This window comes from Gekko japonicus, unplaced genomic scaffold (assembly GCF_001447785.1).
Source record: "Gekko japonicus isolate JY-2015 unplaced genomic scaffold, Gekko_japonicus_V1.1 scaffold980, whole genome shotgun sequence".
Classification (NCBI taxonomy): Eukaryota; Metazoa; Chordata; class Lepidosauria; order Squamata; family Gekkonidae; genus Gekko; species Gekko japonicus.
The window spans coordinates 424,535-446,790 of NW_015177037.1; the positions used below are offsets into that span (position 1 = coordinate 424,535).

Here is a 22,256-nt window from a genome sequence, read left to right on the forward strand (position 1 = left end):
GGTGCTATATCCACAATCACAAGATGTCAAAGAGGAAGCCCTCTACTTCCCACATGTCTACCTAGAATGAAACCTTTTAGGAAGGATGATAACCTCTTCATCTCCTTCTCAGGCACTAACCTTAGGGAAGAAATTGTCAGCACAATCCATTTCTACACGCATAATCACCTTTATAAGGCCGTGCTGCAAATTAGCATGAGTTGACTGTCCCTTGCAGCTCCATGCAAGCCTGATCTGCTTTCCACTGTGGTATCCCCATTGACTCCATCTGCAAGGCTGAACAGTGTCAACCTCGTGCACCTTTGTCAAATGCTATCTGATGGACATCGATGCCATGAGAGATGTGGCACTGGGAAGAGTGGTTCTGCAAGCTTTGTTCAACTGAGAGCTCACAGCCACCTTCCTAAGACTAGTAAGTGAACTTGCTACTCTCCCAAGACTGCGCAGGTGCCACAGTGATGAAAACAGGGTTGCACTTACCTGTAACTGTTGTTCCTTGAGTGGTAACCTTTGAAGTTGCACATCCCTCCCTCCTGCCCTGTTGTGAGCTCTTCCTTAACCCTGATGACTTTACCTAACTCTGCCACCGTCAGAGGAACTGAGGGAAGGAAACTTCACCCCATCTTTATCACGCTGGAAAAGGCAGGAAACAGTGTGGGGGAGGAGGAGAGAGCACCCTCAGGTATTTTTGAGCTCCAAAAACCTCTCCACAGTAGACCTGCGCATGTGCAGTACCATACATGACTGCACAGGGGTCCACTCGATGAGCAACAGTTAGAGGTAAGTGCAGCCCTGTTTTCTTAGTTACAAACCAATATGCTTTAATTTGTGTGCATGCATATTAGGAGATGGAAAACATCATTATGGAAGATTGGAATAACCTTGATTTAAATCCCATCCACTCTGTTTGGTAACACTGTTGTTGACACCCAGCATGTTAGTATAATTGCTGTTGCTGAATTTTGAGCCTACATTGTAAGGTCTGTAAGGAACACTGAAAATGGAATCTACAGTTGTGAATGATCAACTTAAGAATAGACCCAGGAACTGGCATAGGCCTACTCCTTGTTATACAGACGCCCATTTTTTATTTGCCCAATTAGTTATAAACAGCTGAAAGAGTTAAAGAAGCAAGATAGGTAGCTGTGTTTGTCTGTAGCAGTGGAAAAGGGCAGGAGTCCAGTAGCATCTTAAAAACTAACATTTGTGGCAGAGGATGAGCTTTTGTAAGTCACTGCTCACTTTTCTACTGCTACACCAGTTTGGTGTAGTGGTTAAGTGTGCGGACTCTAATCTGGGAGATCCAGAAAAAGAGCAGTTTCTGTCAAGAGCTCTCTCATCCCCACCTACCTCACAAGGGTGTCTGTTGTGGGGAGGGGAAGGGAAAGGAGTTTGTAAGCCACTCTGAGACACCTTTGGGTAGTGAAGGGCAGGGTATAAATCCAATCTCCTCTTCTTCTTCTTCTACAAATGAAGAAGCAGAATTGTTATTATGGCTCTTTGGGGGGAAAAACAGTCTCTAATTCTAAAACAGTGTACTGCTGCTGGAAGTACGATGATTTCACAGTACGATGATGATGCACTGAGCCATTCTAAAACAGTGTACTGCTGCTGGAAGAATTTCACAGTACGATGATGATGCACTGAGTCAGAAGCAGAATTTCATGTCCATAGGAGGTATTGCTGGAAGCTGCACACATGTGAAGGAAAGTGGAAACCTTGAGAATGCTCGGAAGTGTGGAGCATCTGTGTGTATGAGAGAGACTCAGTGTGTGTGCGTTTGTACACACATTCATAGCTAATGTGTTGAATTTATTTACCGTAAAGGACATGTTGAATAAGCTTAACACTAGTGGCTTTCCTATGAATCTTGGACACTATCCGCTCCTTTCCCGGAGGCCTGTACTCCTCATAATGCATGTGGATTGAAGCCCCTTGCTACACTGTGGTGTGTTCTTTTTCTGTAATGTGTGGATCAAAGATGTGGTCTTACACATGCACCTTGAGATTTGTTATACTTACATATATTCTCTGTCAGAGTATTTTATCCCACATGGTCTGAAGTGCTAGCATTTTTCTCTTGGCATGGAAAAGTCTCTAGGCAATTTCTCTCTGCCCATTAATATGTCAGCAGTTTAAGACAGATCTCTGACTGTTCACCCTTGCAGGAAACTTACCTGCATTGTGAGGTTAGTCCTGCTATCTAAACATTGTTGCATCCATTACTAATTTATGTCATTCAGGCAGATATTTCCTGCCATATTCAGCACTTCTCTCAGAGGAATTTTCTCCACCCATCGCTGAAGTGTTCAGCATTCATTTGAATGTCCTTTGTAAATGTTTAGTTTCTGTCACACAGGTAGCCATAGAAGGGTCAGATGGCTTGATCTTCCTTACCCATCCCACAGGAACCGTATAGTACTTGTGCAACCTGAAAATCTAGTCCAGATCACGCATAATATGAAGAGCAGTTTCTGGGTTTGATGGTCCTAGCTTCTCTGTCATGTCCTTTTAATTGGAGCATTTCATGTTTTGGGATTCTGCCTCTGGCTCTTTGGGATGGGCAACTGCTTTTTTTCCAAATTGGCATCAATTGTTATGCAGTTGCTCTAATTTGTTTAGTCCAGCCAAAACTTGGTTCCAAAAGACTCTAGCCATGAAAATACAGTTTTTAAAAATGCTACAGTGGGGTAGGGCCTTGAGATCCAGTTGTGGGGATAATGGCAATTTTTTGTTTGATACATCAGCTTCTGGTAACAAATGTCTGCGTTACAGTCTGATTTGTATTTCTTTTCTGTTTGAACCTTTATCTTGCATGCAAGCATGTTAATGGCAATGTTCAGGTGTTACAGGTGTGTATCTTTGCCTTGCTGTTTAATTCTGGATGGTAGCACTTCTTTTAGCCTCCAGTCTCTGAATGTTGCTATTCCCTGAATTGCCACATACACCTGATACAGGAGTCTATCTGTTCTCATCAGTAGGCAATTCATTTGAAAGAACAGTTCACAAGAGACCATTGCCACCATTTCGGCCTTCTGTTCCTACAGGCCATTTTGCAATACCGTGCTTGGGTTCTTTTTTTTTTTCCTGTTGCTGTCTCAGATCTGTAAACAGAATCTCACATGAAAAATGACCTTGAGTCTTGAAGCTTATTTTGGAGCCAGGAACTTGGGAATCAAGGCTGATCTGTCTTCTGATAGACTGCAAGGTATCTAATCCCTTCTGTGGATGGCAGAGACTAGAGCAGTCCATGCCAACTCTCAAGCAACTGGGAATTTTGTCAAGCCAGTTGCCAAGTGTTCAGCAAGAATCGTGCTTGATGTTAAAGGAAGTCTGGGGGCTAAGATTCTCTGCATGGAGTCTGGATGCTTTTGATGAAATAATGCTCTTGTGCTGATGCCATCACCTTGGCCGCTGTCCAGATTCCTGCTAGATGCTGCAGTTTTATTGCCTCTGGACAGTCACTTTCCTGTAAAAGCTTCTGGCCTGTAAATCTCTTAACATCGTATTTTAGGGACGCTTATAATAAGGCACAGCTAGATGGAATTAGCTGGAACAGTTCTGTTATAATCCAGGCTTTTATGAAGACTGTTCTCAGGTTACTGTTAAATATACTCACAGCTCTGTTCTCATCTCTGTTTCTTGGGCCTCATTCCTGTGGAGAGTCCTAATCTTCCTTCATGGCATTCCCTGGGCAGGAGCACTAGTTTGTAGTTAAGCTCAGAACAAGTTAACTCAAAGCTGTAGGAAACACAGTTTGCAGACACCTCTGCCTTTCATAAACTGGACTCAGCTCTGTGTGCATGTGTGTTGTCAGACTTCAGCAGAGTCCCCTAGTGAATTACTGTATTACATCTTCAGAATGAATTTGGCTGATGTGTTTTCCCCCTAGAACTATTGGTAAGCCTTTCTTTAAACAAAGCCCACAACACAGAGGTTGCATCCTAGAGGTATTTGCTAGGTGTTTCCTAATACTTAGAATAAGGAACTAGGTGTGCAGAACAAATCTTATGGCTTGCTGTTAACTAATTTAATATGTACTGAATGGTTAAATTAACTCACAGACTGCATAACTGTTCAAATTCTAAATTCCACATGTGACTTACAAATATTTGTTTGCCCTTACTTTTCCCTTTCCTCTGCAGCAAGTAACCAATATTATGGACAGATCCGTGTGTTGTAGTTAAAAAAAAAAGCCTGTCCTTTTTTTTTTTTAAAGCAATAGTTCATTACAAAGAGATCATAAGCACATAAGCATCCCAGAGTTTGTTTTGGGGGGAGGATGGGGAGAGTCAGCATCCAGGTTTGACATCTGACATTTGTTACAATGTCTTGTCAGCTATCCAGTCTTAAAGGATTGGGGGGGGGGGGGGAAAACGGATAATTTCCTCTGGTCTGACACCAGTTCCTTCTTCTTTGCAAACCTCCTCCCCTCAACAGTTTTTCACACTACACCATTTTGGGGAGTTGTGCAGAACCCCCTAGGATCCAGGTGAAAGCCTCCTTTTGGTGCAAATTTTGAATGGGCACCCCACCCTGACTGGTCCAAAAAGAAAACTCCTTGCCCCTGAAAGCCCTAGAAATACAGGTCAGAAAGAAGCAAGCCATTGTGTTTTGCTAAACCTTAAATGCCTGCAGAGGGAGTAAGGCAGAAGCAGGTGGGGAGTAAGGCTGATTCATCTGCAAGTTAAGGAGGTGTCTGAAGATTGTGTAAGTGTTTAGTTAACAAGAAACTGTGTTTTCCTTTCATTTTCTGTATTTTTAAGTCTCCCTTGTAGATTTCCCTCTTATCTTCTTGAGTATGCATAGAATAAACTTGTTGCAATATGTACTTCAGTTTCAGGAGACTTTCTGGATTATCTCTTTCACATGAACTAGCCACTTTAAGCTCATGGCATCTGAAAGGCCTAAGAATGGTTGGGGTGGGGGGAAGAATCCTACAGTTGTTTCACCTGTGTAAGCAGTCCCATTTTCAAGGGGTAAAGTATTGACTGGCCTTCAGTAGTCTTATTGATAATTCCTGCAATTTTCCAGGTGGTGGCAGGGCAGGCCTGTAGCTAGGAATTTTTTTTGGGGGGGTGCCGGGGTGCCAGAGTGCGCTAATTTAATTAGGCTTTTGAGTTGTCCAGAATTCTTCTTTTAGGCGAGGTGTTCAAAAACAAAGAAAAGAGGGAGGGGAGGAAAGATACTCCTTCTTGTAACCTGAGAGTTTCAAGTACCTGCTCCCTTCTTCCGCAAAAAAATAACTGTTTGTTATTAGATTCAAGTGACCCTCACTTTTAAAATGCAAATTCCTAGTTTTAAAAAACCTTTGCACAAGACCAGAATTGCTGGATGTTCTTGGGAACCGACCCAGCTGAGAGGAGGGGAAAGAGAGCCAGCCGGCTTCCCTTATTAAAGAAGCCTTGCGGGGGGGGGGGTGCTGAACACAGCTCTCTCCTGCCCCCCCCCCTGAGTGGTGTGGCGCCCCCCTCCACATGTTTCCCTGGGAGTGAGATTTTCCTGGCTTCAGTCCCATCTGTTCTGCAGTGCACAGCCCTTCCAAATGGAGGAGGCATTCTGGCCGGTGCTGAGCAGGTGTGGAGGCTGGGGATCAGCAGCAGGTGGCTGCCGAATCCAGGAAACTCTTGCAGCGCCGACGTAGTCGGTGGGCGGGCTCAGCAGCTCCAGGTCAAGCCTTGTCAGCACTCAAAGGAAACCTGCCCCCAGAAAGCTTTGCCTGAGCAGAAAGGTGTCCTGGAAGGGCTTCTTTGCATGCACATTCTTTCTGTGGCTGAGGCAAAGCCCTCACCTGGAACGCTTCGGCCCAAGCACAGGGTGCTAGCCACATACGCCTCGCACTAGTTATGGCCCTGTGGCAGGGGAACCACTGATGGCATTTCTGGAATCCAAAAGACAAATAAAAGCACATGCATGCACGCATAGGGCTCCAGGGAAACATTTGGGGATCAGTAACGATTGCTGGAGCACATGTTTTAATACTGCATCCCACAACCGGCTTAGCTTATTTTTGTGTGTTTAGCGTGATCTTTGACTTGCATTGATAGCAAGTGTACATGCCCATCTACAGAAGGAGTGGCCAACTGAAGTAGTCTGTGAGGCTGGTTCTGGAATATGGTTGGGGGTCACACGATGCAGCAACTCTGCTGAAGCTAAGTAGTCCTGGGTCTGATGGGTGCCTCAGTGGAAGACGTCCAGGTAATCTTTGTGTGCGCTTAATTAAATTCTGTGCTGGAAGCAAGATGAGAGATAATTGTAACAAAATAAATAAGTTCCTGGCCGGAGTGCTGAGGAGCAGCAGTTCCCTAATGATGATGGCCTTATCTCCTCTAAGTACCAGTAAAAGTCTGATCCCGGAGGCTGAGAAACCTGGCAGCATTTCTTCTTCAGCAGCCCTTCCCATCTGGAAATGATCTCCGTGTCTCTTCTGCTGATAAGAGGGGTGCCCACTAGTCAAGCAAGAAGCAGCACTGCCATTTACTGCTTTTAGACCGGCTAGTGCTGCTTCTTGCTCTTGACCAACTTTGCCAGGGATCTGATCAGAACAGGAGATCACCGCACATGTAATTAAGGGAGTTCAAGCAAGGTAAGTTCACCGGGCAGTCAGGTTCATGTCAGAGTTTGCACTGTGGGAAATTAGGGAGCCCAGTCAATCCCAAGCAATAGCTTACATCATCCTTACACCTGAGCCCACGTGTGGGGAGGGCGGGGTAGAAGTTTAATAAATAAATAAACCCTGTAGTATATCAGAATCTCCATCTGTTCTGTACCTCTTCCCAGGTAATTGTGGCTTCTCACCTGAGGCTCTTTTTGTAGGCAGACGCTCTGATTCTGTCATCTGTAACCACAAGCAAAGCTGGGGAGTTTCAAAAGGCCACAAGGACATCCTTGAGAGGAGAGTAGAGATTGTACCGTCTGGCACTTGGTGCTTGCATACAATGGGAGCGTCATGCAGCTATTCCTGCTCTCCTAACATTTTTTTTTCTTAATAGGAGTTGCCGTTGCATTCATTCTTTCAAATAAATATGTCATGTCATTAATTTCAACATGGAACCAAAATTCTTATGAAACATTTATGTAGTGCTCACTGCTGTATCTAAAATGTGGGCCTCTCCACCCCATAATGGCTCTTCAGGCGTAATCTCAGCACATATTGTAATGTTTGTCTATTTGACTGGCAGTAATAGCCAAAGGAGATATAAAAAATGTTGGGAAAAGAAATTGACAAATCTATATTTTCAAAGGCCAAGTACTTGTCTGTTAATCATCACATAAAATTTATAACCTGGGCATTATCTGTACAGTAATGATTTGACTTTTATTGCGTTTTTCATCACTGCTTATAATATCCCAGCTTTGTAAGTCTGCCTATGCTTTAACGATCTGGTGCAAAGCATGTTCCTTTGTGACCATATGCCCTGTCATGCAGCATCTCTTATATAAACCCCTGCTAGAACATGCCAACTAATTAAGATTCAGGAAAGGCAGTGGCTGTGATTCTGTGAAGCATTCATGTATAGACACTGCCAGTGAAAATTGTGCTATACCAGCAGGCTGTGGGACAGATTGATGCATGAGATAAAAATGTGCACTGGAAAGGCAGCAAAAATGCACACCTGGAATGTTTCCAAATCTCTGGTGACTTGAAACTAAACTGATCTATTGGGGGGGGGGAATCTACAAAAGCAGCAACAAAAGAACCCCAGCATCTTAGGTATGATCTTAAGTGTTTAAGGGGAACATAGATTCTTTTAATTCTGCTTCAGTAATTGTAATAAAAAACCCCAATGAATTATGAAATAGGCACACTGGAAACAGAACAAACCAAGATGTTTTCACTTTTACTTATGTGTTTAGATGAAATAAATAAAGGCATCTTGTGCCATAATTTGAGGAACTGGTCTTTTCTGCTGTAGAATTAGAGAGTACGGACTCCAGGAGAGATAGCATGGTGCCTCAGCAGGTGTATTGTTTAGAAACCAGGGACTGTCTACAATAATGATAACTCAACCATTAAACCCACAAATTTAGATCTATGGGACTTGCTGAAAAATAGCAAACACAGAGTTCCACAAATACTGGCTGGGCAGAGCAGAAAATTATTATTCTTTCTTAGCCTTTTAAAAAGCCAATTGCACCACGAAACTACCTTTAGCAATAAGGTAATTCTTGGATTAACTGGATTTTATATTAATTGTGTGTAATAAAAGGAAAATAATTTGTCAAGCATAACTTAATAAAAACGGGAATTTGGATTCATTATTATATATCAACGATGGAGCAGACTTTAGACTTGCTTTGTCTTGTAATACAATCCACTAAGCAGAATCAGACACATAGTTTACCGGAGCCTGGCACAGAATGGAGGGTTAGGGAACTGGCTTACTCCTTGTTTTCTTCCCATCTTCCAGGAGACCTTCACAAAAATGTAGGGTTTTTTGCAATTTAACCGCCCCATCCACCTACATTTTGGAATGCGACCTGCACGAAAAATGAAGGGGCCTGTTGCCTCTGTGTTCAGCCCAAGAATTGGTCCAGGCAAGCTGCTGAATATATGGCATTTGTTTATGGTTTGTTAAGATGTTGCAAGCATGGAATCCCATTTTAAAGCCTGGGAATACTGAGGCTTACACTTTTGTAACTTTGATCCATGGTGCAACCTCATTTGGGATATTGTGTGCAGTTTTGGTCACCATATCTCAAAAAGGACATGGCAGAGCTGAAAAAATGACAGAAGAAGGCAACCAAAATGATTAGGAGGTTGGAGCACCTTTCTTATGAAGAAAGGCTAAAAAGACTGGGACGTTGCTGTTTCGAAAAAAAGACAACTGAGGGGGGACATATTAGAGCTTTATAAAATTGTGTGCTGCAGAGAGTGGATAGAGAGCGCTCCCCCCCCCCCAAAAGAACTTGAGGACATCCAACAAAGTTGATAGGCCAGAGATTCAGGGTGGACAAAAAGGAAGTACTTGGTTACTAAATGAGTGGTTAAAATGTAGAGTTTGCTGTCAGTGAATGTAGTGATGGCCCCAAGGAAAGACAGCTTTAAAAGGGTATTAGATTAATTAATGGTGAATGGGTCTATCATCTGTGATGGCTACTAGCCATGGTGATTAAAGGGAACCAAAACAATAGTGATAACACAGTACACTGAGTACAAAAAACAAACAAGCATTGTATAAATAACGCAGACCATGGAGTGCACAAAGGTCATGCAAAGGAAATTTATATTATAACAAAAGCAAAAATAACACCACATAAAGCAAGATTACATCATAAAATGTGCAAGTCCATAAATAGTATACATAAGTTCATAAGTAGTTGACAAACACTTGGGATTTTGATCTTCGTTTCGAGGGTGAAGAAGGACCCTCGAAACGAAGATCAAAATCCGGAGTCTTCATCAACTACTGCTTTACTGATATATGTGGTCCCTTGTTATTTTTGTTATTTTTGCTTTTGTTATAATAGAAATTTACTTTGCATGACCTTTGTGCACTCCATGGTCTGCGTTATTTATACAGTGCTTGTTTGTTTTCTGATTAAAGGGAACCTCCATGCTCAGAGGAGGAACATCAGGTGAAGGCCTCAGCCTCTATGCCCTAGGTAGACCACTGGTCTGATCCAGCAGGGCTCTTCTTATGTTCTGATGACCATGAATCAGGCAAGCAAGCATGCAGAGACTGGCAGCTCATGTATAAGTGCATTCTTAGCCCTGCTATTTAGTTTAAGTTTATTTCTACAGTCCTTGAGCCCTGCTATTTATATAAGAGAATCGGATTAGCAGCCTCATTATACGCACTATGCAGTATTAGAGTCATAGACTTCAATGGAACATACTCCCAAGTAACTCTGCATGTGATTTCAGCTTTAGAATTTACACAAAAAGCACAATTATTGTGAAGTTTTCTGTCAAGGATGTTGCTGCCAGTGCTGAACATTACTATAATTTTACTTTGTTGAAGATTACAAGGGTTTCACAGGAGATCTGGCAGCCTGTCACAGACCTTTTATTCTTTGGCTAGCAGTAAAAATGTCCAGACTAATAGTAATGAAGAGGAAACAAAGCCAAAACATTCACAAAATACATAGCTACAAAGGTGAGAATAGTGAGCCGTCACAAGCAACAGGAGGGTCAGAAGCACACTTGGTGAGGAGGGAGTGGAGATGAGAGAGATCAAAGAATGATAGGAACTTGAGACAGCAGAGATCCTGTACCCTCCAGTATTTCCTAGATTAAAACAGGAAGACTTTTGTAGGCAAGTACCTGTTGTGGGGCTATGGGAGGAGTCAAGAGGGGAGGCCTGAGGGCAGAGACAGATGTGGGGAAAGAAAGCTGAGGCAAAGACAGATGCAGACCTTCTGACCACCTGCAGAGATTGTCTGCAATCTGTCCCTCCCTTCAGCTCTTAGGCAAGTAAGAGTGACTGCCTGGGGCAAGCAGCTCTGCATATGAATGGGACAGAGAAAGTAAACATAAAACAGAGCACTTGAACAGAGACTGAAACCTTCCCTATCGACTGCGAAATAGCCTGGTGGACAGATAGATCGATCCACATTCTGCCAGCCTTCACAGAGTGTCATCTGGCCCTGGGGAGTTTACTTGCCAGGATGAAAAAAACATCTTTACCTCTGATGTGTAGGCAGATGCTTCTGTGGAAGGCTGGCAAAATGCCTTAGCGTGTGTGTTTTTCTACTTCTTGAAACTACTGTTGGGTAGTGTACGCACTCGACTGTGCAACTGAACAACAAAGTGTACGGGTGAAAGCTCCTCAGACACTTGGAGGAAGAAAGGAGGGAAATAAAGGTGTTGCTGGAGTTGCAAGAGCACGGTATGCAGTGACACTTCTTCCCTGTCTCACCAAAGCCTAGTTTTTTTAGGGTTTTGCTTCCAAGCTGTATGTGAGAGAAGCTGAAACTGGAGCCTAGCAATGCAGCCCATGCTGTTGTAATAGACATGCATATACAGGCGCCATGGATGGGTCCCAATTGTATGATGTCTGTGAGATTTCTCATCACACCATTTAATTCAGTTCAGTAGCATATTGTGTGTTTTTTAAGTATGTTTGTGTGTAGAGGTGTTGTGGCTCAAAGGCAGCCTTGTGGTTGATATTTTTCATTTTGTCAAATGTAGAGTTCAGATAACAAAAGCTGACACACCCAGGATGTCAAATGTAGAAATATTCAGTAAAGTCAGAACAGGTATAGTATAATATTAACCTGGCATTTCAGTCTTATTGTTGAATGAGGCGAAAACAGACTTGAAGGAGAAAGAAGGTAAGCTCTGTGAAACTGAACAGAAGACAACTGCTTTCCTCCCGTAGCTGTTCTGTGGATGACGGGTGAATGCACATGGTGTTAGTATGACCAAAACACTGGATTTCTTTTTCAGATCATCAGAAGATGTGCTACTCTGCATTGGTGCTGGCTATGATATTCTCTATGGGAGAGCCTCTGCCATATCATCATTATGGTGAGGATAAGTTCTACCCAGAAAGCTGCAACTCAGAAGTTTTTTTACAATATGATGTTGGTGGTGGGAAGTGCCCTCAAGTCCCTGCTAACTTATCGTGACCCTGTAGGGCTTTCAAGGCAAGAGATGAACAGGGGTAGTTTGCCATTGCCTGCCTCCGTGTAGCGACCCTGGACTTCCTTGAAGGTTCACATCCAAGTACTAACCACGGCTAACCCTGCTCAAGAGTCCAAGTTCTGACAAGATTGGGCTAGCCTGGGCCTTTCGGGTACATTGGTACAGAGCTATATTTGTTGTATTGTATTGATACTCAAAGATCTCACTTGAGAGTTTTTAGGCCCTTTTTGCAAGGCACAGACAAGCTTTACAAGCTTTTTACCTTGTGTAAGCCGCCCTGAGCCCGTTCGCGGGAAGGGCGGGGTATAAATGCAATGAAATACATAATAATAAATAAATATAATAAAGTAGAGGAAATATGGGGTCTCAGGTGATCTTTATGTATTTGGTGAAGATTGTGCTTCTGTTAATATGGCTAAAATGTGATCTATTCAATGAATATTTGATACCGGCATCCCAGCTATAGCAAACTGATTATTTAGCCTAAAACTGAGAATGTTTAGGTGTTTATAATTTCAATAGCATATAAGAAATATAGTTAACAATGTATTTAAAAATGTTCCAAGCAAAGAGATGAGGCTGTATATAGACGTCGTAAAAAATGTTTTTATAGTATTGCTATAGCACTGATTTTTTTTCCCATTGTGAAGTCTACATGATGTTCCAGTATAGTTATTTATATTTTATTTTATGGAAAGGTTTGAGTTTGTCTGTATCTCAGGGCTGGAGGAAAGAAGGAAATGTAGTACAGTGGTTGGAATGTCTGGTGACAAGCAGAGAGACCCAGGTTCAAATACCTCCTTATCTGCGAACCTTGGAACAGTCACTCCTCTTCCCTCCCCCCATGTGGGGGCAAATAAATGAGCAGAAAACCATGCATGCCAGCTGACCGCTTTGCAGGACAGATGGGATAAAAGTGCAGTCGATCAGTAGAATTGTCTGGACTAGTTTAAACTCCACAAGAACAAGACTCAGGAACCCCCCAAATACTGTAAGAGAATATAAGGGAGAGCAGCGAAGAGGCACTCTTTTTAAGGTTTTTCTTGGTTTGTTTCTTTGTTTTTAAACCGTGTTTCTTTCCCTTAGAATGAGCCTAGCTATTATCATAGGTGGTCTTATTTTGTATGGGTTTCAGAGCTTTCTGAACAGATTAAGCAATAATTAGTGGCTGATCATTAGAATTAATTTCAGCTAGACAAACAGTGATTAGACGGGGGCTTTGGTCTCTGTACCTGCCAGTGAGGCTCTTGTTCACAAACCTGTTTACAAGCATACAGATAAGATTCCAGGAGGAAGTCAACTGCACAGTTCCAGTGGCTTACATCCAAAAGCGCATTAGTGGCAGACTAAAGCTACACATCCGGACTGAGGAAGAGCACAATTTGCCATGGAGAAGTGGTTAAGGTCCTCTGACCTGCCATTTACCCTAATGCAGCAAGCATTTGTTAGGAACCCTGGCTGGAGAGAGAGAAGAATAGCAAGGGCGGAGGGGGCAGATGGGGGGGGGAACTCAGTGCTCACTCTCCATTGCAAATTGTGACTTCTTCCTGCTGCTTTGCAGCTGCTTAGCAGAGGCCCAGGTCATAGAGACCCAGATCTGTTGCCAACCTTGTGGTCTGTCTCTTAGTGATCCCACTAGCTATGTGCCTGCTCATGTCTTCACTAGGCTTACTAGTCATCTGACTTGAAGTTCAAATGGGATACTGTCCAGCTTTGTCAGATTAGTGGCTGTGAACTGAAAGCTCACTTTTGCTCCTGATGCCGAATATGAAGGATCAGTCGCTTTTTAAGAATACAGTTTCTAAGCACTTACTTCTTTCCCACAGAGCACCTGAATTCCCAGTTTGTCCAGTTCCTGTTGGATGTTATTGAAGATGGCTTGCCGTCAGATACCACGGAACAACTGCCTGACTTGTTCGTTAATGTTCTCCTGGCATTTAATCTTCACATTCCAGGTCAGAGCTGGTGGCTAATCACAGCTGAGATGATGCACAGGTTTGCAGTGGGCTGAGAAGCTCACACACACACACTGTAAAGTTGCAAACTGCCTAATCCTGTGCATATTTATGAAGTGACAAATCTCACTGGGTCTAGCAGGACTTACTCTTAAGTAAGTGTGCACGGGATTTTAAGCTGCAGGAGTAAATACTTTTTAATCTCCTAAAACATGTATAGCCTCAGTGTCTGATGAGATAGACCAAGATGGATTCCTGTAACATGGTCTGTGGGGTAAACTGAGAAGGGAAATGCTGTGCCGTGTCTGTTAACTGGTGAGAGGTGCTGTGAGAAAATTATGTCTGTTTTAAAACATTTTCATTAGCTTTCTGTTTGTTTTTGAGTTCAGTTCAAGGTGCTTTTACTTACCCTGCAAAGCCCTTCATGAGGAAGGACCCAAATATTTCAAGGACAGCTTCTCCCTGCGTAAAGCGTCAGAACAGCTTCTGCCATTGATCTCTGCTCAGCAGGTGCCTCAGCCAGTCTGAGAGCATTCTCCTATAGTCCTTCTCTAGAGAGGGGTTCACAGGGCATCTTTCTTCGGTACCATTTTGAAAGCAATGCAGATCAGTTCTTTTTGGGGGGAAGCATTCCCTCTGTCACTTGGAAAGTTATGTACTGTTGTATAATTGCATTTTAATGAACAGACCATAAGCTAGCTGTCTTGAGCATACAGAGAGGCAGAATATGAATTCGTACATACATAAGGAGGTTCTTAATTCTACACATGAATATACTTGATTGCACAAATCTGTGACTCTTCTGGTTTTTGCACAGCTGTTAACCTTCCCTTTCTTGAAAACTTACCAATCCGATCCTCATTTTATAGAACTTGTAAAACTTTTTGTTGAGGCCGTGTTAGCCAAATTGCCACAAATTATTAATGATCTTTGGGGAATTATGATTTTACATGAGGCAATGGGCAATTAAGAGAGAAAGCACCTATGTATACAGGGGTCCCGCTTCTTCCCGAATCACCAGAAATAGACTCAAAGTATAAAATGGTTTCGTTTACTGCAGATATCTCACAAGCATACAGTAGTTCAAACACACTCACAATTACACAGATCTAAGAAGATTAGATAGAAAGGGATAGTCACAATTGCATTAGCAGGATGTTACATTGAGGGGTAATACTTTACCTGTCCTCGGCGGGATGAAGCAATCCTTGGAAAAAATGAGGAGACTATGGGGTATTATGGTCGTGTCCTGAACCAGCAGAAACATGTGGAGACTCTGGCAGCGCTAACCAAGAGTCGTGGAGGTGGGGTGGGTGTAGAGGTCAGGAGAGGGAACACATGGGTGCACCTCCTTTTATGAGGTGCTTAGGGGTGGGTTTAGCTGGCCACATCCCCTGGCACACCTCCTATTAGTCCGTCCCAAAATATGCTACTGGAGCTGGGTGCAGGGGGAGGGGATCAAGGGAGTGGACAATGTTGAGATCTAGTAATTCTGGGCAGGACAGTGGCACCTGGAGGGATGATGACTCATGCGGCCAGAGTCATTGTCATTGATGTTCCTTGATTGTCTTGTGGCTGTAGCTTCAGCTAGGCGAGGCTATGTGGGGGAAGGGGAATGCTGCCTGCGCGTGCAAGGAAGAAGCTTCCACGTGGCGTTTGGATTCCATGTCTCTGGTCTTCTGCCTTTGTTTTCAGTGCTACATGTGGCTAGGGAGCTGGTCCATCTTACAGCAGGTAAGAGGGCAGGTAACCTTAAGAACCATTGGCACATCATCTCAAAGGAAGGCTTCCTTCTTCTGGGTGTGTGTCTTTAGTTGGCATCATTTTTGGGTCACCACACAGTTCAGTCCCTTTTGCACACTACTTGCACAGTCCAGTTTTTATCACTTATGAACTATGTCCATAAGAGCGCTATAAGCGCCTTGCAGGGCAACAGCCGGTCACTGGCTATGTGACCTATATTAACTGCCAGCTTTTTTAATACCAGTGTTTGAACCAACTCCATGCCTCATACTTATGAGATAGGCAGAATATACTTGGAAATGTGCTGAAGCTGGAAGGAGAAAAAGAAGTAGTGAAGCTGGGTATTAAGACAGACTTTAAGCCTTTCCATTGTCCCTTTCATGCCTGGGCCACCTTAGTGAATGTGGACAATGGATGTAACATTCCAAGGGAAGTTCTGTCCCCTGTAGGAGGAAACTGACACATTTGGGAAGGGAGATGGTTTCCCCCCTCCATGATTTGAGGAAACTTAGCCCAAATATGAGAATTAAGTTAAAAATAAGTCCCCAAATGTATGTTTATGAGAATTTCTGATTCATAACACTCCAGTCTGTTGGATTTTTAAGAAGAGAAGTAAAGACTTAAAGCTGGGAGAAGAATCTAGTCTGCGACACCAGCTAACTGATCAGGTTTCTACTGTATAGGCCACTTCAGGATGCTGGCATTGTGTTAGAGTGCTTGGGCTGTATGGGTTAAATTCTTCAAGATATCATTTGCAGTGAGAGAGGGCACTTCAGTGGGCCCTTATCAGTACAATTCTGCAGCTAACTAGGCATCGTCCTCTTTCCGATGATTGGCAGGTCTTCTGCTTATCCCTTGCTGTGCCTTGTCAGTCTCATTAGCTGTAGATGCTTTGGGGTCATGTCTTATAAAAGTATTCCGCTGGGCAGCACGTTCTCCTGCAATACTTGATCCTTCCTTGCTGCAGCCAGGCTGAGCCTTCTGGGATGTAGCTTAACTTATACTTGCTGATGCTGATTGTGAACACTTTTTTTTTTAAACTGGCCAGTCATAAGCAGGTCAGAATACTCTACAGTATCAGGATAGCTTTTGTAAATCCTGAATTTCTTGGCAAGATCTGACACTACCATGTTTTTAGTGTCTTAATTGCTTGCTACTTTTATATACAGTGCCATGCATTCTACTTGGCTTCATGGAGTGGTGGGGTGAAGCAGCTATGCACACACATCTAGTAGCTTGCTAGTTAATTAAGGAAAATAATTAATATTCAGGTAGCAAGGATTTGATTTTTTTAAAAACTTCCGCACAAAAATTAATCACATAAACTGATTATGTTAATTCTCTCTGCCCTTTCATTCATTATCTTTCTTCTTTTTCATTCCACTGGCTGACTTTGGAAATTAAACAGTTACACCCAATGTACAATGTATTCCTGGGAGTTATTTTTGCCCACCTGGGATATACTGAGAAGCTGGAATTTCTCCCAGTTCAAGAATTCTCAATAATCCCCTGTCTCTCTATTGAATACCAAGGGTTTTCCCCCCACATCTTTTAAGTGCAAGAAAACCCAAAATGTGCTGCTTAAACAACCATTTAGCATTTGTTACATGTTCCTTCTCATCATGGGACATCCCAAGGATGCATCAGAAATTTCCCAACATACAAATGGGTCCTCCCCGAAAACATGGTAGTTTTTCTGCAGCCTCGTGCCAGTTGTCTGAATAGCACCTACTGCCATTAGAACTGTCATGCAGTAGGTACATCCTGGACGCAGAGTAACATCTGACTGCAATGTTTGATGCGTCTTAAATAAAATATCTTCCAAAGTACTCTGGGCCCATTACTAATAACAAAGATTGCAAGTAAAGTTCAGTTACTTTACTTACCTTCATCCACACATTTTATTCCTTCTCCATATAGAGCTACATTATACAGAATTCAGGTATACACACCCATGTGCCTCTTCCTCCCTGTTCATAAATAGTGATGAGAAACTTGCAGTCTATGAAACAGAGAAGAGCTGGACCCAAACAAGGGGCTACGACAGCTCAGCTGTAGTCCTGCCCAGGCAGACGCCACAAATATCTTGTTTGTTTCGGTTTCTTTATTTCATTTACATTATTCACTAGCCACCTTTGCTGCAAGTTATCCAAGATGCCAGACAAAACAAAGCATTCAGTTACAGCCAGGCAGTGAAATCAGATTTGAACCGCTATTTCACCGTAGGGAAGAAACTGTTGAAAAGGCTAGGTAGGGCTGCACCTATTGATACTTTGTGCGCTTTCAGTCAAAGTCATGCCTGTGCTGTGTCTGCACAATGGCACTGATTGCAGGATGGGCAGGAAAAAAAAGCTGAATGGGCCACTATTGTCGGGCACTGGTTGAGCCCCCCCCCCCGGCTTCTCCTCACTGGAAAATGAATTTTCTACACACTCCCCAGAATCATCTTGACATCCGAGTTGTGCTGGTGCAGTTGGCCATCCTAGGAACAGGGGAGCTTTACATTACTTGCCACAATGTAAATCTTCAAGCATCATCCTGATGAATACTCCAGTAGCAAGTTGTGAGCCTCTGATTAGACGTGTGCATGGGGGGGAAATCTTTTTTTGGGGGGTTGGGTATATTAGACCCCCAAAATATTGGTGTTTCCTGACACACTTGGAACATAGAACAATGTACCTCGACACCCCCCTTCCCCCAAAACCAACCTTCTAGAAATTAAAGGGACGAAATGCAAGGGGGAAAACTACTGGGGGGGGGGCAGGGAAAAGGACTTGTAGAAGAGAAAGCAAGAAGAACCTAAACCAAAAGCCCCTACACACACACACACACACACACACACACACACACACACACCAGACCAAGAAAAGGGGAAAAGCAGAGGAAACAAACAACAAAGTCTCACCCACCCACCCCCCAAACTCCCCAAAAAAGCAAAAACGAGGATAACAGTGAAGGATAGTGAAGGGGAGAAAGAGAAAAATGTTCAAGTAAAATAATAGATTTTTTAAAAACCAGGCAGAACCCACCCACACACACACACACAAAAGCCCAGTCTTCAGTGTGTCTGCAGTATGTACTCTGAACATCAAGAGAGAACAAAGATGGAGTTAGAACTAGAAAGATGAGTTAGTTAGGCTGTTATTGTTTTTTTTCCCTTTTTATGTAACCCTTTTCCCTATGTTTTCTAGTGAAGTATTTTTCTTAGAAGCTAAACACACACATCTTGTGATGCATTATTCTGCTGCGGTTTATTCACTCTGCTAAATTTCCAACATGTTTAGCTAGCAGCTTCAGGAGTTTCTTGTGTCAACATAATGAAAAATAAACTTTTTCTTAAAAGTACTGCTATTGATTTTTACTTTCAGGAAGCAAAACTGTCACACTTGGAACATAGAACAATGTACCTCAACACCCCCCTTCCCCCAAAGCCAACCTTCTAGAAATTAAAGGGCCGAAGTGCAAGGGGGAAAACTACTGGGGGGAGGAGGAGGCAGGGAAAAGGACTTGATAGAAATAGGACTTGTAGAAGAGAAAGCAAGAAGAACCTAAACCAAAAGCCCCTACACACACACACACACACACACACACACACACACACACACCAGACCAAGAAAAGGGGAAAAGCAGAGGAAACAAACAACAAAGTCTCACCCACCCACCCCCCAAACTCCCCAAAAAAGCAAAAACGAGGATAACAGTGAAGGATAGTGAAGGGGAGAAAGAGAAAAATGTTCAAGTAAAATAATAGATTTTTTAAAAACCAGGCAGAACCCACCCACACACACACACACAAAAGCCCAGTCTTCAGTGTGTCTGCAGTATGTACTCTGAACATCAAGAGAGAACAAAGATGGAGTTAGAACTAGAAAGATGAGTTAGTTAGGCTGTTATTGTTTTTTTTCCCTTATTATGTAACCCTTTTCCCTATGTTTTCTAGTGAAGTATTTTTCTTAGAAGCTAAACACACACATCTTGTGATGCATTATTCTGCTGCGGTTTATTCACTCTGCTAAATTTCCAACATGTTTAGCTAGCAGCTTCAGGAGTTTCTTGTGTCAACATAATGAAAAATAAACTTTTTCTTAAAAGTACTGCTATTGATTTTTACTTTCAGGAAGCAAAACTGTGTAAAGTCATAAAGAACGACAGCAACAAAAGGTGCTGCATGCAGAGAAAGATATGTAATAAAAGCACAGTGATGCTTGTGTACAGCTGCCATATAACAGTTTGCGCTTCACAGGAGCCCTGTATTCCTACCTTGCCTCTTCTCCCCCCTCCCCGTCTATTTCTCCCTTACAATTGATTTGTATTTTTCCCAAACCAGCTACAAAAGACAGTCAGTTGCTCCTAATAAAGCCTTGTTCTTATTTCTTAGTTCCCGAACATAATGTGATCATGGCTACTGTGAGCAAGCACCCCAATGTCAAAGTCTTCACAGAAAAGCTGCTTCTTCTCCTGAATCGGGGAGGTGAGTACCTGTCTGTGGTCTTATTACTTTTCTAGGCCATCTGAGCTAGTATCAGAGGGGTTCTGAGGAGAGTTGCTTGCAAATACTGTGAAGAGGTAATAATTGTCAGGCAAAGCACTAAGTTCCTGGGCTGAGCAAGTCCATTTACTATTTGGTAGAGAGACTGGCCTGTCCAGCTCCACAGGGGTTCCATTCCTCCAGTCCAATTCTGGGAACTGTAGGCAGGATTGGTGTGGCATTAGATGCAATAATATTCAGAGCATAATTCCCAAACACATGGCGATCCAGCTCCACAGGGGTTCCATTCCTCCAATCCAATTCTGGGAACTGTAGGCCGGATTGGTGTGGCATTAGATGCAATAACATTCAGAGCATAATTCCCAAACATATGGCAAAGGAAATGAAGTCTTCAGAACTGTGTTTCTGTAAACTCAATTTTAATGGATGTTCAGAAGCCGCTGTGGGAAATCCTTCATTGAGAAGCAGGATAAAGTATAATAAATAATTAGTGCACGACTCTGTATCTGTTTCCAAGGGATTTAGAAATCTGCACAGCTAGGGAATAAAGGATCCGACAGCTGATGCGAAAGCCGCCTAATAACCCTTCCTTCTCCTTTCTCAAAAAAAAATCATGCTTCAGGCCTTTACTGTTGGCTTCACAGGGGGATCCTGTTCTACATTTTGCTTTCCTCTTTCTCAGGACTTTGTAAGCACTTGGCTGAGTGGTCCTGTCACTTGTCCATACTGATTCCAGTTGTGCCCATTTTACAGTGGGATTTTGTATTCCTGGCTCCAGGGGGTGTGTGTAGTTATGTCTCCACACCTGATTTCCTTCCCCAGTGGCCCATGTTCTCTACAAGTGAACCCCGTCCCTCCCGAGTCTACCTTCGTAGGGTGGAATCCTATTATTTTCTCCCCTGTGCCCCTTCAAGTTGTCCACCTGAGGATTACTTCAGCAAGCCTTCAGTAGAGAGTTAAGTCTGTGATATTTGTTGAAGCTATTGTAAAGCACTTCATTAAAAAGCTGGAGAGCTCTGTTCCCAGACAGCCTAATGCCAGTGCATTCTGCCTTTGCTTTTCCTGACAAAGCACCAGGCTGGCTTTAATGCCTTATGGGGCATGAGGGTTCTGCTCATTCTTGCACTTTCAGCTGCGGTTTGTTGATCTGTTATTAAATAACCCTTCCTGTGTTTGATGCTTATAGATCTTTACTCCTGGTTTAAGGCCTTTTCAAGACTAAAGATTGTGACCGCAGCACACAGTGCCAATCAAGATCTGCTTTTATAGCCTTTGTATTCCTGTGTTTGGCCTCTTTCCAACACTATTAACTTTTTCAGTGCCAGAATAACAGTTTTTCGTAGCCCGCTTTGAGTGACACTTTCTAACAGCGGCCCATAAGCAAGGTTCTCCTCATAAGCCATTCTACAATTGTCTTCTCTTTTCCCTGTGGGAAAGAGGGCTTATTTTAATCTAGAAACAACCATGGAGTATGCATTGCATGTCTATGCTCCTGTAGACAGCAGAAGTGAAGTGGCTTACTAAACAGCGGATGCCTTTAGGAACAAACTAGATGTTACTGTGGCATGACCCTTACAAGAAATCAGCACTGGATTTGTTCTGGCATGACCCACGTGCCAGAATAAAGCCAGCACTGATTTCTTGTAAGGGGTGTGGGGAGGGATTTAAAATAGCAGGGTGCTACCCATGTGCCCTTAAAGGTTTCCACTCTTCTGCTTTCTTGCATGCAGAAATTCGGATACAGTGCATGCCTCCACAGTAGGTACCACAGAATGTGTATTCAACAGAGAGCAGTAGTCATCTAACCATTCTGTGAAACGTCGACTTACTTTGTACAAGTGTTCTCAAACACATGATTCACATCTTAAATGCAAAGCATGACATGGAGCAGAGACCACTTTGCCCTGTTTCCGTGCTTGGAAGGGGCCAAGCAGGACACAAAACCTTGAGCTAGATCACACAATTGGGCTTTTCCCGATGCTGTCTTACACAGACAGTAGTTGTCCATTTCTCACTAGTTCAGAAATCCCTGTGATTTGTGGCCAGACTGGGAAATAGTGTGGTGCGGTGCTACCTGTATTGCCACTTACATGCAAAGAGGAATTCCATCTGTGTGTGTGAAGCCAAGACTGGCTGTCCCTGCGCAGGATGTAGTACTTGTGCCTTGAATAGTTACGTGAAAAATGAGAATTTTGGTAGATGCAGCTGAAATATTTGTAGCTGCACCAATGACTAGACTTCAGTCATCAGAGACAGAGGGATTCTATCCCATATTGATCTAGCTGTGAATCTGCAGTCATGGTTTCATGTCTGGGCCATAGGTGTGGCATGTTTCAGTGGTCCCAGTACCTCCTCCTTGGAACAGCTTCATAGAGCGGGATTGAACAGCCCTCCATTTGGCATCTCTATACAGTATGAACTATGTATGTCCATGCGCAAGATTGCTTCTCTCAAAACTCCTGTTCATTCCTTGCAAAAA

General features: G+C 43.1%; 1 protein-coding gene across 1 annotated transcript in view; it reads left to right on the forward strand.

The window, feature by feature from the left end:
• The window catches only part of NCKIPSD (NCK interacting protein with SH3 domain), a 133,931-nt gene that overhangs the window by 108,919 nt on the left and 2,756 nt on the right, over window positions 1-22,256 (forward strand). The window contains exons 9-11 of the mRNA XM_015427977.1: window positions 11,393-11,473; window positions 13,417-13,545; window positions 19,667-19,759. Coding sequence (XP_015283463.1) covers window positions 11,393-11,473; window positions 13,417-13,545; window positions 19,667-19,759 — 303 coding nt within the window. The remainder of the gene's footprint in view (window positions 1-11,392; window positions 11,474-13,416; window positions 13,546-19,666; window positions 19,760-22,256) is intronic.